This window comes from Macaca thibetana, chromosome 8, assembly GCF_024542745.1.
Source record: "Macaca thibetana thibetana isolate TM-01 chromosome 8, ASM2454274v1, whole genome shotgun sequence".
In the NCBI taxonomy this organism is placed as follows: Eukaryota; Metazoa; Chordata; class Mammalia; order Primates; family Cercopithecidae; genus Macaca; species Macaca thibetana.
This window is the reverse complement of record NC_065585.1, coordinates 21,703,946-21,720,842: the sequence shown is the minus strand read 5'-3', so window position 1 is coordinate 21,720,842 and position 16,897 is coordinate 21,703,946. Positions and strand designations below refer to the sequence as shown.

Here is a 16,897-nt window from a genome sequence, read left to right as displayed (position 1 = left end):
TGAGTTCATGTCCTTTACAGGACATGGATGAAGCTGGAAGTCATTATTCTCATCAAACTAACACAGGAACAGAAAACCAAACACTGCATGTTCTCACTCGTAAGTGGGAGTTGAACAATGAGAACACATGGACACAGGGAGGGGAACACCACACACTGGGGCCTTTTGGGGACTGGGGGGCATGAGGAAGGACAGCATTAGGAGAAATACCTAATGTAAATGATGGGTTGATGGGTGCAGCAAACCACCATGGCACATATATACCTATGTAACAGAACTGCACATTCTGCACATGTACCCCAGAACTTAAATTTAACTTATAATTTTAAAAATAAATAAAATTAAATCTAAATAAATAAATAAAATAAAAAAAGAAAGTTCTATCTCTCACCCATTCTGAATGTCACTATTGTAGACACTTCAAGGTATTAACAACTTTCACAAAGCCAAAGAAAAACACTGGTGTAGGTGTTAAGAAATTGAATGAATAGTCTGGGCGTGGTGGCTCATTCCTGTAATCCCAGCACTTTGGGAGGTTGAGGCGGGCGGATCACGAGGTCAAGAGATAGAGACCATTTTGGCTAACATGGTGAAACCCCATCTGCACAAAAAATACAAAAATTAGCTGGGTGTGGCAGCGCGCGCCTGTAGTCCCAGCTACTTGGGAGGCTGAGGCAGGAGAATTGCTCGAACCTGGGAGGCAGAGGTTGCAGTGAGCTGAGATCACGCCACTGCACTGCAGCCTCGTGATAGAGCGAGACTCCATCTCAAAAAAAAGAAAAAAAAAATTGAATGACTAAAGAAAGACAACAAATACCTTCCCTTATTAGGTGGTTTTCAATTCTCTGCTTTCAATAAAATTGAAAGGAGACCTAATAAAGCTAAAAGAACATTAAAAATCATTTTTGGCAAGTGATTTTTGATGCATAACAAAAACAAAACTGAGTGGCACTGCTAAGCATAACTCCTTTCATTACTGTCTACTTACTTATATGAACAATACTTACATTTATAAAAACAATGGAACTGATACACAAAAACACAGTCTTGATTTTTTGCTTGTTTGTTTTGCTTTAGAAGCTTTTAATGCTTAGACTGAAAAAGATCACAGGGTAGGTTTTTCATAGTCATTGATCCATCTCTGACAAGGCAAGAATTTTCCCTTCACCCTGGTCACAGGTAGAAGTCCAGACTCTCTCCTAGCAATGTCTTCAGAATGGAGGGGCTACCTTTGCAGTGCAGTGTCTCCCCATCCCAGAGGCAAGAAAGCAAGAAGAGTATGTAATGAGCACCCATGTGCCAGGCCCATGCCAGGCATTTTCAAGAGAGCACTGTCTTTAGCAATAACTACGATACATCCACAGATACATGAACTAATTGGGTGGGTAAGGGAACTTCAACCATGTGAGAGCTAATAAAATCTTACTTTTCTTGCTCACAAAATTGGAATGATACAGAGATTAGTGAAATAATTTTTAAAATCTTACTTTCTATGTTTTATCATTTCAAATCCAAGTAGATAATATGTTCTTGTTGTTTTGATTGACAGAGCATTAATTCTAACAACTCCACCCACAAACGTTTTATTTCTTGGCACTCAGAAGCCCTCTAAGGCTCAGAAATTTTTCTTAAACTGATTTCATGTCCTATTCAAGTGTCGTCTACAACCTGCATAACCAGTACTTTGTACGATTTGTTTATACTTTAATTGCATATAAAAGTTTTTAAAGAAATACGTAGTATTTTTATTTAGGTACCTCCAAACTTGAATTCACCTGTGTAAAACATTTTTAAAGGATACAATTCTCTTTTGAGTACCATTACAGCTACGCAGAGGTTTTCACTGGTTCTATTTTTTTACTGTTATTGATAAGCATGCTAATACTGACTGTCTTACATATAGTTGGCATTTCAAATAAACGGCTTGTATGGAAAAAAATTTCACATCAACATAAAATGCAGCGGGTTAAGTGGACTGAAAATGCAAATTAAAGGAGAGAAAAAAAGAATCAAGGTAAACTTTGTCTGCTAAGAGTTTGCTCATGTTCTTATTTTTAAATGTTCCACAACATATCAACTAACTGGTTTTTAGAATGCAGTGGATACACGTAAAGTCTGACATAATAGTTTTATTCTTTTTAATGTCAACATCAAAAGATGACAGAAATTACATCCTTTGAAATAAATAAAAGAGGGGGAAGTTGAGAATGATAACTTAAAACTGTATGAGAGAATAAAGAACTAAAAACCAATTTAGGAACTCTTAGGAGAAAACAGCATTGGATTTGGCAATGATTTCTTAGATGACACCAAAAGCACAGACAACAAAATAAAAGTATGTTAAGTTAGACCTCATCAAAATGAGCACCCTTTATGCACAAAGAACACTATCAATGGAGTGAAAAGGCTACTTACAGAATAGGAAAAAAATTTGCAGATCATATACTGATAAGGTATATAGGGTTTTATATATATATACACACACACATATATATATATCTCTCCAGAATATTTAAAGAACTCCTTTGCAAAACAAGCAAACAATTAAAAAATAAGCAAAAGATGTGACTAGAGATTTCTCCAAAGATAAACAAATAGCCAATAAACACATGAAAAGATGCTCAACATCACTAGTCATTAGAGAAACGCAAATCAAAACCACATTGAGATAACACTTCATACACATTAGGATGGCTATTCACACACACACCAAAAAAGGAGAAAATAACAATTGCTGGTGAGGATGCAGAGAAACTGCAATCCTTGTGTGTTGCTGGTGATAATGTAAAATAGTAAGGCAATTCCTCAAAAAGTTAAACACAGAATTTCTGTATGATTCAGCAATTCCACTTTTGGGTATATAGCCAAAGAAGCAAATGCAGGGACTTGCACAAATATTTGTACACTCATGTTCATAACAGCATTATTCACAATTCCCAAAAGGGGAAGCAACCCAAGTGTCCATTGACAGATGAACAGACCAACGAAACGTGGTCCATACAATGGAATATCATTCCTTTTTTTAAAAAAAGGAAATTTTAACACATGCTACAATATGGATGAACTCTGAAGATACACCAAGTGAAATAAGCAAGTCATAAAAGACAAGGCTGGGTGCGGTGGCTCACACCTGTAATCCCAGCACTTTGGGAGGCCAAGGCAGGTGGATCACGAGGTCAGGAGATCGAGACCATCCTTGCTGACACAGTGAAACCCCGTCTCTACTAAAAACACAAAAATTTAGCCGGGCGCGGTGGCAGGCGCCTCCCAGCTACGTGGGAGGCTGAGGCAGGAGAATGGCGTGAACCCAAGAGGCGGAGGTTGCAGTGAGCATAGATTGCACCACTGCACTCCAGCCTGGGCAACAGAGTGAGACTCCATATCAAAAAAAAAAAAAAAAGACAAATATGATTACTCTAGGAATATGAGATTCACAGAACAGTCACATTCAGAGACAGAAAGTAGAATAGTGGTTGTCAGGGACTAGAAGGAGACAGGAACTGGGAGTACAGAGTTTCAGTACTCTGAATGGGTACAGAGTTTCAGTTCTGGAAGATGAAAAAGTTCTGGAGCTGGATGGTGCTGACGGTTGCAGAACAATGTGAATGTACTTAACGAACTATATACTTAAAAATGGTTAAAACGGTCAATTTTATGTTATGTATATTTTGGTACATTAAAAAAGAAAATAAATGCTACCACATTCCTGAGGATAAAAAAAGATTTTGTTTCCTTACAAAACAAGAAAAGGGGTGGGTGGGGATAATACTAGGAAAAAACATTTCCTAAGAAACTTGGAAGACAATCTTGTAAGTGATATAAGAGAATCTTTGATTTGCATAGTGAATGCCTTGTCATTCTCTCCAAATAAGCACTAGGCAGCAAGAAAGACTCAACAATGTGGGGAAAAAAAATGTTTTGGGGGAGTCCCCTATATAGAGTATACAATAAAAAAAATTTTAACTGTATCTTTCAAAAACAGTTCTAACAAAAGCAATATAAAAATAAAAGCAATACATGCCCATTATAACTGGAAAAATGAAAATGTCACCCTTAATTTCAGCCATCCACAGACAACCTCTTTTAATCTCTTGGTGCAAAAACCATTTTTTTCTATGCAAACATATTTACATGATTTAAAAACTGAGATAATACTATATATGTTTTATAAGTTTTTTCTGGCAATATCAACATTTTTTCATGTCATTAAATATTACTCTAAAAATTTAATGAATAGTATTTCAGCCATTACATGAATCTATTTAACAAATTGCTGAATGTATTATATTTAGGTTGCCTGCAATTTTTTCTGATGTTATAAACATCTCTACATGAATTATCTTGCATATATCTTATTTCCTAAGGAAGACTAGCATAGGTATTAAATCGAAGTCATCTAATCTCCAAGAGGTAAGTTCAACACTGTTAACAGTAATTAACACTGGATGACAGAGATGGGGACTTTCACTTTCTATTTTTCACATTTTCACATGCACTACCAGAAAAAAATTCCTAAAAAGTAAAAAAACAGAGAAGACAAACTTAATCTGAAATTTTAACTTAGAGATGTAGTATTCTCATCTATTCTTTGGCTAAAATCTACTTAAATATTGAGAGCACTGATAGTTCTTTAAAAGTGAAGTTTTAAGAGAGGAAATGTTAGTATTTTGTTAAATTTTAAGTCTCTCATGACCTTGCAGAATCAGTAAATTAGCATAGAGAAAAAGCAGCAAGAGAACGACAAAAAAGAAGTTTTCATAAAGTAGACACAGTTGCAAAATAAAAATATTCCACGTTATTTTTCACAGAAGACCAAGCTTATTCAAGCTTTAAATTCATTTTTTTAAAAGTATGTTTGGGGGTGGAGGGGGTCAGTTGTCTGAGTCAATTCAAATATCAACAAATGAGGTTTAAATAGGATGTACTCAACACAAATTTAGGGCTCCTTGAAAACTTAAACAGCAGTATATTCTAATACTCAATGATATACATGTTATAACACTATACTTGTGATATCCTTTCTTAGCTTTGTCTTTAAACATGAGTTTACATCACCTCACCACCTACTCTGTAAACTCCAATTTAGTTTCTGCCTCTACAGCTCTTTCAGTGCATTCACAACTATCTCCCAATAGCCAAATCCAATAGGCTTTTCTCAACCTCACTGACTTCTATAGAACTGATCACTTCTTTATTTATTTTCAGAGATACAGTCTTGCTCCGTCACCCAGGTTGGAGTACAGTGGCACAATCATGGCTTACTGCAGCCTCAACTTCCTGAGCTCAAGAGATCCTCTTGCCTCCGCCTCCCCAGTAGCAGCTGAGGCTACAGGCATGTGCCACCACGCCTGGCTAATGATTACGTATTTTATTACTTTGAGACGAGTCTTGCTCTGTCGCCCAGGCTGGGGTGCAGTGAGTGCAGCGGCACGATCTCAGCTCACTGCAATCTCTGCCTCCTGGGTTCAAGCGATTCTCTCCCTCAGCCTCCTGAGTAGCTGGGACTACAGGCAGGCGCCACCACACCCAGCTAGTTTTTGTAGAGACAGGGTTTCGCCACATTACCCAGGGTGGTCTTGAACTCCTGGGTTCAAGTTATCCACCTGCCTTGGCCTCCTAAACTGCTGGGATTACAGGTGTGAGTCACTGTGCTCAGCCAATTTTTATTTTTTTTATTTTAGAGATGGGGGAGGGGGTCTCACTATGTTGCTCAGGCTGGTCTCGAACTTCTGGCTTCAGGTGATCCTCCCACCTTGGCCTCCCAAAGTGCTGGGATTAGAAATGTGAGCCACTGTGCCTGGCCTCTACTTTCTTAAAATGCTTCGATCCCTTGGTTTACATAATACTCTTGGTTCCATGATTCAACTTCTCACCTTTAAAATATAGGCACTGCTTCAGACCTCCTTAATTCTTTTTGTGCTTTGCTGTTTTCTTTTTCTTTTTTGTTGAGATGGAGTCTCGTCCTGTCACCCAGGCTGAAGTGCAGTGGAACCATCTTGGCTCACTGCAAGCTCCGCCTCCCGGGTTCATGCCATTCTCCTGCCTCAGCCTCCCAAACAGCTGGGATTACAGGCGCCCGCCACCACAATAGCTGGGATTACACCACACCCGGCCTGTGCTTTGCTGTTTTCTGTTCATCCTCAAAGATAACCAGTCCCAACCTCTTAGCAATTCTGGCATAAAACTCCCAATGGTCGGCTGGGCACGGTGGCTCATGCCTGTAATCCCAGCACTTTGGGAGGCCGAGGCAGGCGGATCACGAGGTCAGGAGATGAAGACCATCCTGGCTAACACGGTGAAAACTCAGTCTCTACTAAAAATACAAAAAATTAGCCGGGCGTGGTGGCAGGCGTCTGTAGTCCCAGCTACTCGGGAGGCTGAGGCGGGAGAATGGCATGAACCTGGGAGACGGAGCTTGCAGTGAGCCGAGATTGTATTACTGCAGTCCAGCCTGGGCGACACAGCTAGACTCCATCACCAAAAAAAAAAAACCTCCCAATGGTCTACTGCTCACTTCTTTAGCTGGAAACAACACTGTCTTCCCTCCCTGTGTTCAACTCTCAGAGATCCTGCGCTGTATTTCTTGACATTTTTCTCCATTCCTACTAATATCACCTTAATTTAAACTCTAGTTTTCTCTGTTTTGGTATATGTGGTAACAATGCATTAATTAAGAACCCAAACTCTAGAGATAGAGTGCCCAGGATTTGATTCTTGGCACATCACTTAGAGATGTGTAATCTTGTGCAAGTTACATAAGGTGTCTTAGTATCCATATACTAAGGATATCAATATACTAAGTATCCTTAGTATCTAGTCTCCATATACTAAGGATCTAGTAATCTAGAATACTTTGTATATGGATACTAGATACTAAGAATCTTGTAATGAGGATAACAATAGTTCATAAACAGGAGAAATATATGTGTCTATCAAGTATTATGCCTGGCACATAGCAACTGCTATGTAAGTGGTAGCTATTATCATTATAATCTTCTTTTTTTTTTTTTAAGACAGAGTCTCGCTCTCTTGCCCAGGCTGGAGTGCAATGGTGCAACCTCGGCTCACTGTAACCTCCGCCTCCAGGGTTCAAGCAATTCTCCTGCCTCATCCTCCCACGTAGCTTGGATTACAGGTGTGCAACGCCATGCCCGGCTAATTTTTGTATTTTTAGTAGAGACGGGATTTCACCATGTTGGCCAGGCTGGTCTCGAACTCCTGATCTCAGGTGATCTGCCCACCTTGGCCTCCCAAACAAAGTGCTAGGATTACAAGCATGACCCACCCGCCCAGCCTACCATTACAATCTTTTAACTGGTCTTCCTTAACTCTAGATTTTTTAACTATAATTCATCCTAAACACTGTCTCATCAGATCCCTCTTCTGGCTCTTCACTGTCTCCCAAACAAAGCTGTAACTTCTAAACCTAAAATCAAGGGCCCTGTCTTGCTTATGACTGAATACAGAACTGACATGTCACCCAACTCCAGGGAGCACCACTCACTGCCACACCCAAAAGCTCCCTATCTATGCTTTGTGATACTTCATTAAGCTGTATACTTTTCATTTTTCTGTATTGTGTTATGCTTTAAGTTTTTAAAATCTCCTATATGTTACAAATATTCATGTTGAGTTTTGAGTATCTTTCCAAACTTTAAAATAAACATACAATGTTTAAAATAGTACCTTCTACATACTGAAGAATGTTTTATTTTACCTAACACATGGAAAAATAAAAATGTAGGTAAACAACCCAAAAGTAGGCCAGGCGCAGGGGCTCATGCCTGTAATCCCAGCACTTTGGGAGGCCGAGGCAGGTGGACCACCTGAGGTCAGGAGTTTGATACCAGCCTGGCCAACATGGCGAAACCCTGTCTCTACTAAAAATACAAAAATTAGCTGGGTGTGGCGGCAGGCGCCTGTAATTGGGAGGCGCTTACAGCTACTCTGGAGGCTGAGGCAGAAGAATTGCCTGAATCCACCAGGCAGAGGTTGCAGTGAGCCGAGATTGCGCCATTGCATTCCAGCCTGGGTGACAAAAGCAAAACACAGTCTCAAAAGGAAAAAAAAATAAATACCAAAAGTAATGTACGATCATCATCGATTAACAAAAATCACCCTACTATATATCCTTAAGTGACTCTTCAACATAAGAAACAACCCTAAATTTACAGAAACCAAAAAACCTTAGACCTTAGAAAACAAAGAAAGTACAGAAATAGACAATGGCTAATCCGATTCTGGAAGAAAAAGAAACTACAGAAAAGATATCCAAAGTCATAAAGTTGGTAGGATGAAAATAAAAGTTTTAAAAAAACAACAAAAAACAAACTTAGAACACCACCACCACAATATTCAGGGAACCTATATAAGTCAGGAAAAAACAAAAACACAAATCCATAAGCCCAGCTGAATGACATTATACTCAAAATGTAAAAACAGAATGTAGTTAATAAATAGGTGACTATAGGTAACTTCAGAACTTGAAAATAATGTCAGCCTGATCAGAGGTAATGAAAGGAGAAGTTCTGAAAAGAAAGGTCAGCCTGAGATTAGGAAAAATTCAAGTTAATGAATTAATATGAATAAATGTAACCAACCATAAAAGTAACCTAGTCTAAGAAATGCTCTGTCAATAAATATATGGCTGAGGAAACTAAGAAATATCCAAATATAATCAGGGTGATCAGGGAATGAAGTCTCTGAAATGCATGGTTGATATAAACAGCAAGGTGAAATCCAACCAAATGTATTGAATGTAAAGTCCCCAAATCAGAAAATATTCCAATTACAGAGACATGTTTCATTTTTGGTACTGATGGGCTTGTCAGTATGAATATATTACCCCTAAAGACCATTGATTTATTTTAATCAAATCCCATGCTAAGTAACACTGAAATTATAATTTGGTGTACACAGACACCTTGACGTATAAAAGGAAGGAGTACTTTGTCTCAAAAAGGTATAATGCCTGCTAGGAACTGTGGTGGGGGTTGGGGGGAATCCTTTCTACCCTACAACATCCAGCTGAGTGCATTCTAATTGCTCAACCACCATATACCACAAATATGGGATTTATGGTAAATAATCTCTGTATATTGCTGTTAGGTCTCCTCTGCTAGACTTCCGTCTCTTTAGAGTAACAACAATCAACAACAAATATTTAATATACACTTACTTCCTGCTAGGTTCTGTTCTAGGTGCTGGGATAACACTGCCAAACAAAAAGTCAAAATCCAAGTCCCCGTGCAGTTACATTCTGATTCGGGAAGAGAGAAAAATACTTAAAAATACAAAAGTATAGATTATGTTGGAAGGTGATAAGTGTTAGGAGAATATAAAGCAGAATAAAGAGGCATGTCAGGTGAGTGGTTTGTAATTTTAAATATGGTGCTTACGGTAAGCATCATTGCAAAGGTGAAATTTTAGCAAAGACTTGAGGTAGACAGACTCCTAAATTTGAATCATAGTCACACAGCTTACTATAAGGTGAATTTGGGCAAGTTATTTAAGTCTCTGTGCATCGGTTTTCTCATATAAAAAAAAAATCTTATCTACCATGTAAGGTTATAAGGACTGAGTTATTTATTTGTACAATTTCTGGACCACATTAAAGTACAACTCCTGAGGTTTTGTTTTTTGGTTTAAAATAACGTAAAAAAAAAAAAGTTAAAAGAATTGGTCATGCAGATATCCAAGGGAAGAGTACTTCCAGGAGAGGTATACCAAATGGAAAGGCCCTGGTATTAAAGGAGTAGCTATGCCTGTGTGGCTGGAAAAGAGTGGGTTTTGTAAACGGGTAGAAAAAGATGTCATTATAAAGGAGGCAGGGATGCTTAGGGCTGCTCCCAAACTTACAGACTTTCACTTAAATAGGGAGTCTCAAGAAGGTTTTGAGTGATCAACTGTTTTGACTTTTAATTTAAAAGATTCACGGCATTTGCTGGGCGCGGTGGCTCACGCCTGTAATCCCAGCACTTTGGGAGGCCAAGGTGGGCGGATCATTAGGTCAGGAGATTGAGACCACCTTGGCCAACATGGTCAAACCCTGTCTCTACTAAAAATACACAAAATTAGCCGGGTGTGTTGGCGGGCCCCTGTAGTCCCAGCTACTCGGGAGGCCGAAGCAGGAGAATGGCGTGAACCCGGGAGGTGGAGCTTACAGTGAGCCGAGATCGAGCCACTGCACTCCAGCCTGGGAGACACAGTGAGACTCTGTCTCAAAAAAAATAAAAAATTAAAAAGATTCACTGCATTACGAACTGACTATTGGTGGGGCATGGTGGTTCATGTCTTTAATCCCAGCAATTTGGGAAGCTGAAACTGAAGGATTGCTTGAGTCCAGGAGTTCGAGCAACATAGCGAGACTCCATCGCTACAAAAAAACTTAAAAATGAGCTGGGTGTGGTGTCGTGCACCTGTAGTTCCAGCTACTTAGGAGGCTGAGGTGGGAGGATCACTTGATCCCGGGAGGTTGAGGCTGCAGTGAGCCGTGATGGTGCCACTGCACTCTAACCTGGGTGACACAGCAAGACTCTGTCTCAAAAATAAGTAAATAAATACATAAAGAGAACTGATTGTTGAGGGAAGGCGGGGGCATAATATATACATCAAACAGTAGAAAACAGGAAGGAGGCCAATCAAGAATTACAATAATCCAGGAAAGATAGCCAGGTGTGGTGGCTCACACCTGTAATCCCAGCACTTCAGGAGGTCGAGGTGGGCTGATCACCTAAGACCGGGAGTTTGAGATCAGACTGGCCAACACGGTGAAATACTAGCTCTACTAAAAACACAAAAATTAGCTGGGCGTGGTGGTGTGTGCCTGTAATCCCAGCTACTTGGGAGGCTGAGGCAAGAGAATCACTTGAACCCGGGAGGCGGAAATTGCAGCAAGCTAAGATCATGCCACTGCACTCCAGCCTGGGTGACAGAGCAAGATTCTGTCTCAAAATAATAATAAGTAAATAATCCAGGAAAGAGATTATGGCTTGAACCAGCATGGCAACACTGGAGGACATATAAAGTGGTCAGACTTGGAATATATTTTGAAAGTAGAGCCAACAGAATTTGCTAATGCACTGGATGTGAGGAGTCAACAATGACCTAAGGTTTTTTTTCCCGAGGAACTGAAAAAAAACAGAGTGGCCATTAACTAAAACTGACGATGGTCTTAATAACTGACAACGACTGAGTCCTAATTATATGCTAACTGTTCAATTAATCTCCTTACATGCTTGATCACATTTAATCCTCACTACCAATGTGGTGGGTATCACCCCAATTAACAAGTGTAGAAACCTGCTGATTACTGGTAAACCTGAGAAGCAGAAACTGAAATTCATAATTAACAGTTTTCTTTTTCTTTTTTTTTTTTTTGAGACGGAGTCTCGCTCTGTCCCCCAGGCTGGAGTGCAGTGGTGCGATCTCGGCTCACTGCAACCTCCTCCTCCTAGGTTCACCCCATTCTCCTGCCTCAGCCTCCCAAGTAGCTGGTACTACAGGGGCCCGCCACCACGCCCGGCTAATTTCTGTATTTTTAGTAGAGATGGGGTTTCACCGTGTTAGCCAGGATGGTCTCAATCTCCTGACCTTGTGATCTGCCCACCTCGGTTTCACTGTGTTAGCCAGGATGGTCTCAATCTCCTGACCTCGTGATCCGCCCGCCTCGGTGTCCCAAAGTGCTGGGATTACAGGCATGAGCCACCGCACCCGGCCAACAGTTTTCTTAAGAGGCTGTATATCTGGCCAGGCAGGGTGGCTCACATCTGTAATCCCAGCATTTTGGGAGGCTGAGGTGAGTGGATTACCTGAGGTCAGGAGTTCGAGACCAGCCTGGCCAACAGAAACCCTGTCTCTACTAAAAATATAAAAATTAGCCCGGCGTGGAGGCATAAGTCTGTAATCCCAGCTACTTGGGAGGCTGAGGCAGGAGAACTGCTTGAACCCGGGAGGTGGAGATTGCAGTGAGCTGAGATCGCACTAGTGAACTTCAGCCTGGATGAGAGAGCGAGACTCTATCTCCAAGAAAAAAAAAAAAAAGGTCTATGTATTTAACCAGTATTCAATACATCAGTATGTATCATTATGTTCATATGATCTAGTGTTATCCCGGACATAAATAATCAATCAGTATTGAAATAGCTTTTCTGAACACAGGTTAATAAGTCCAGTAACCAACTTCAGTGCAGAAGTGTTTGGCCTCTCCAGGTCTCTGCCAATTCCTGGCACATGATTGAGAAACAAATCCTGAGTCAGGAAATTACTTGTCTTTTCAATTCAGAATCACAATTTCAGAGATTGAACGGACTAAAGTTTTTAACCCACTCCCCTCAGCAGAGTAGCAACCAGAATGGGATGCCCAGAGAAGATACGGGCAACTAATTTTATATAGTTATCTATATACAAGATCTTAATAGGAGACTTAATCCAAGACCCTGAAATCGTCTGCTGAACTGAAGAGGATTACATTGTCACTTCCACCAGACACTTCCCCTGAGCCTCTCATTCTCACTCCCAAGTTCCCAACCCTCTCTCAGGTCCTATTTTTCCTACTCCATGCCTACCCTCACTCACTTCAACACCTTGAATCCAACTATATTACTTGCTGCTTTAACTAAATTTACTAGCGAGCTTCCTCGACTTCAACCTTCTGTGAATGCTGAAACCCTTCCACCTAGGCCCCTTTCAGCAGCTGGGGTGGGGAGGTGGATGGGAGGAGAGTAACTCTGCTCAGCTTTAACTCTGCCCTGCAAAAACCTTCACTGTACTTCAGACCTAGAAGCAGCACTTCTTTCAAGAGGACCCTCCCCCCTTCCAAACTTCCCCTATAGACACTGTTGGTAACTGCAGCATGACGGAAGAGAAAGGGAACGATTTGGGAGGCAGGCAATCTGAGTTCCAATTTTAGATCTACCCCTTACTGTTCACCTTTTTGAGTCCGTTTCTTCATCTGTCAAAGAGATATCACAACTATGCATTCTCAAAGGGTTATGATGAGGCTTGGAAGGGGGGGTACAGGAAATGTTGGTCCTCATCCCTCCACATTATGCAACCGGGTATTATTCACTGCGATCTTATTACGGAACCCCTCTGGATCGTTAATGGAGGTCAGAGAGCCTGAATTACAACCTGTCCGTCCCTGTGCTCCCTCCCACCCCCCAACGTTTATGGCGCAGACAGAAAGCAGTCAGAGGATGCGTGTTGCCTCCAGGTTGACGCGAACCTAGGGCAGGAGCCTGGGCGATCGATCGGCCAGGGAGGGGGATCTTGGGGGCGGCCGAACAGCTGCCGCTTGGCCCCAGACTGCACTCCGCTGTGGCAGGCTTCGATTTCCTCTTGCGTAAAAGTAGGTGGTGACCAAATGCTTAGTCCTCTCCCGGCCAGCCTCAGCTCTGCGACCCGACCCGCACCTCCGATCCCCAGAGCTTCCATTTTACTCGTCCTCGACCACACTTCGTCCCCGACAACTGTCACCTAGACTGGCGCCGCCCACCCCCAGGCCCCTCCGGGCGCCGGGCTGCGGACAGTCCCCACGGGAACCGCCCAGGGAGCCTGCCTCAGGCCGGTACTCACGCCCGCTTTGGCTGTGGTCGCCACGGGCTGCTTCTGCGCCGCACCAGCCGAGCGGAGCCGCCTCCGGCCGATCTGCTCCAGACTGAGGAACTCATTGGACAGGTCCAAGGAGTCCGTGGCCGAGGCGGCGGAGTGGTTGTGCAGTTCCAAGCTGCTGCGGAGAACCACCATCTTCTCTCCCTAATGGCCTCGGTGTGCGCGACTGCAGAGGGCTCCGGCTCCAGCTCCAGGCGGCCGCAGCTCTGGCTCTTCCGCGCTCCGAATTCTGGCGCCACAAGCTCCGCGCCAGCGGCCGCAGCGCGCGCGCCCAGGATCCCTCCGCCGCCTGTCCCGCCCACGCCGCCGCCATAGAACAGCAGGCTCGAAACTCTCCTCCCATTTGTAGAGCGAAGGAGGCCGGGCCAACGTGGAGAGGAACACAGGCCGACAGTATAGAGGATGTGAGCAGACAGTCGGCGGACAACGCTGACTTCTTTTTCTTCACATAGTTCCGGCTCGCTGAGCCCGGCGGAAGGAGACGACGGGAGCGGTGCACAGCCCGTTTGGAATTTTGGCGCGTGGACGGCGGCGGGGGAAGGGAGGCCTCCGCGCGCTCTGATTGGCTGGCGGGGCCCGGCGTCTCCACCCCACCCCTGTTGACACCTGCTTGCTGCTTCCCGCCATCCAGGATTCAAAAGCAAAATGCCCACTCCTTGAATGGAGGGAAATAAAGCACTTGGCCTTTGACAGGTTTTGACTTTGAGACTTAAGAGTTTTGTTTTTTTTTTTAAATTGAGGTCTTAACGAAAACAAGTTAACTACCAAAAAGAAAGAATACACAAGGAGCTAAAAGCAACTCAGCAGAGTGCCATCGTTTAGTTAAGGACGCGGGTTCTCCACTCATCTTTGCCATTGAACATCCCACGTAGAAGATCTCGAACAAATTATTCACCTCTCCAGGTTCTAATTTCCTCACAGGAGAATTGCTTGAAGCCGGGAGGCACAGGTTGCAGCCAGCCGAGATCGTGGCACTGCACTCCAGCCTGGACAACAGAGCAAGACTCTGTCTCAAAAAAAAAAAAAAAAAAAAAAGACCCCCCCAAAAAAACAAGAAACTGTCTCAAAAAAGACAGCAGGACTCCCAGTTAAATGTGAAGTTCTGATATACAACAAATACTTTTTAGATGTATTTCGGAATGTATATATACTCGGAAAGTAACTCCGATTATAATACCTAAGGCCCTAAAATACTATTGTTATACCTTGGAGCCATGCTTGCACATAATAAGTGCTCAATAAGCGTTTGCTATTATCACAGAATACAGAAGATGGCTCCTCTAAGATGGCAGTTACTTGAAATAGATAACACGCTGAATGATCAGAATGTCCGAGGGATCCTAGTGAAATACATGAAAGCTGTTTATTGATTTGGATAACTGTAGTTCATTAAATATTTGTTAAATACATATTGAGACTCTATTATGTGCCAGGCATTATTCTAAGCAGTGGGGATGCAGCAGTGAATAAAAAGAACAAAAATGACCTAATGGAACTTAAACTCTAGTGGAAGGAGAAAGACAATAAACTAAATGTAAGTTTTTTTTTTTTTTTTTTTTTTTTGAGACGGAGTCTCACTCTGTCACCCAGGCGGGAGTTCAGTGGCCAGATCTCAGCTCACTGCAAGCTCCGCCTCCCGGGTTTACGCCATTCTCCTGCCTCAGCCTCCCGAGTAGCCGGGGCTACAGGCGCCCGCCACCTGGCCCGGCTAGTTTTTTTGTACTTTTTAGTAGAGACGGGGTTTCACCGTGTTCGCCAGGATGGTCTCGATCTCCTGACCTCGTGATCCGCCCATCTCGGCCTCCCAAAGTGCTAGGATTACAGGCGCAAGCCTCCGTCCCCAGGAAGACAGATTATTATTCTGTCACTCAAGCTGGAGTGCAGTGTTGCAGCCACGGTTCACTGCAGCCTTGACCTCCAGGGCTCAAGCAATCCTCCCACCTCAGCCTCCCTAGTAGCTGGGACCACAGGTATGTGCCATCACACCTGGCTAATTTGTTTTTAGAGACAGGGTCTCACCCTGTTGCCTAGGCTGGTCTCAAACTCCTGGTCTCAAGCAATCCTCCCACCATGGCCTCCGAAAGCCTGGGATTACAGGTGTGAGCCACTATGCCCAAACAAAATTTTTCTGATTTTTCTTGCACGAATATGTTTCACTTTTACAACAGAAAAAGCTTTAAAATAATTGTTTAACCAACATAAGTGAAAAAGGAAGGAACAATATTTAAAGTAGCACAGTTTAAAAAATTAAAAAGTAGCAGAGTTTATCATTACTTGGTTTTAAAATACTATATACGGCTGGGCATGGTGGCTCACGCCTGTAATCCCAGCACCTTGGGAGGCTGAGGCGGGCAGATCACAAGGTCAAGAGATTGAGACCATCTTGGTCAACATGGTGAAACCCCATCTGTACTAAAAATACAAAAAATTAGCTGGGCGTGGTGGCGCACACCTATAACCCGAGTTACTTGGGAGGCTGAGGCAGGAGGATTGCTTGAACCTGGGAGGCAGAGGTTGCAGTGAGCCGAGATGGTGCCACTGCACTCCAGCCTGGCGACAGAGCGAGACTCTGTCAAAAAACAACAACAACAACAACAACAACAAAAAAAAAACCACAAGACTATATACTGTATATACCATCTCATTTGATTTGTTTATTCAGGAAATTCTAATTGAGCCCCCATCTTATTCTAAGCATAGTTAGAGGTGCAAGGAGTAAAGCAGTGAACAACACAAACAGAAACCCTAGGTTCACGGAGCTTACATTCTAAGAGGTACTCAGTGGATAAACAAGTAAATAAACAAGGTAACTTCATTATAGCAAGTGGTACAAAGAAAATGAAACAGGGTCACGTGACAGAGAGTGGTTGAAGGGAAAGAAACATACAGTGGACTTGAAAGGTCAATCTGAGGCCAGGCAGGGTGGCTCACGCCTGTAATCCCAGCACTTTGGGAGGCCGAGGTGGGTATCACCTGAGATTGGGATTTCTAGACCAGCCTCGCCAACCTGGAGAAACCCTGTCTCTACCAAAAATACAAAATTAGCCAGGCGTGGTGGCGGGCGCCTGTAATCCCAGCTGCTCAGGAGGCTGAGGCATAAGAATCTCTTGAACCCGGGAGGCGGAGGTTGTGGTGAGCTGAGATTACGTCACTGCACTCCAGCTTGGGCAACAAGAACGAAACTCCATCTCAAAAAGAAGGAAGGAAGGGGGGAGGGAAGGAGGGAAGGGGAGGGAGGGAGGGAGGGAGGGAAGGAAGGAAGGAAGGAAGGAAGGAAGGAAGGAAG

At 42.8% G+C, this 16,897-nt stretch overlaps 1 protein-coding gene across 2 annotated transcripts in view; it reads right to left on the bottom strand.

Moving 5' to 3' along the window:
* The window catches only part of ATAD2 (ATPase family AAA domain containing 2), an 84,893-nt gene extending 71,033 nt beyond the window's left edge, over window positions 1-13,860 (bottom strand). The window contains exon 1 of one of the 2 annotated variants that reach the window (XM_050801510.1): window positions 13,576-13,860. In XM_050801510.1, coding sequence (XP_050657467.1) covers window positions 13,576-13,746 — 171 coding nt within the window. In that variant the 5' untranslated portion in view covers window positions 13,747-13,860. The remainder of the gene's footprint in view (window positions 1-13,575) is intronic. The other variant, XM_050801511.1, reaches the window with a different exon arrangement.
* Window positions 13,861-16,897: the final 3,037 nt, after the last annotated feature.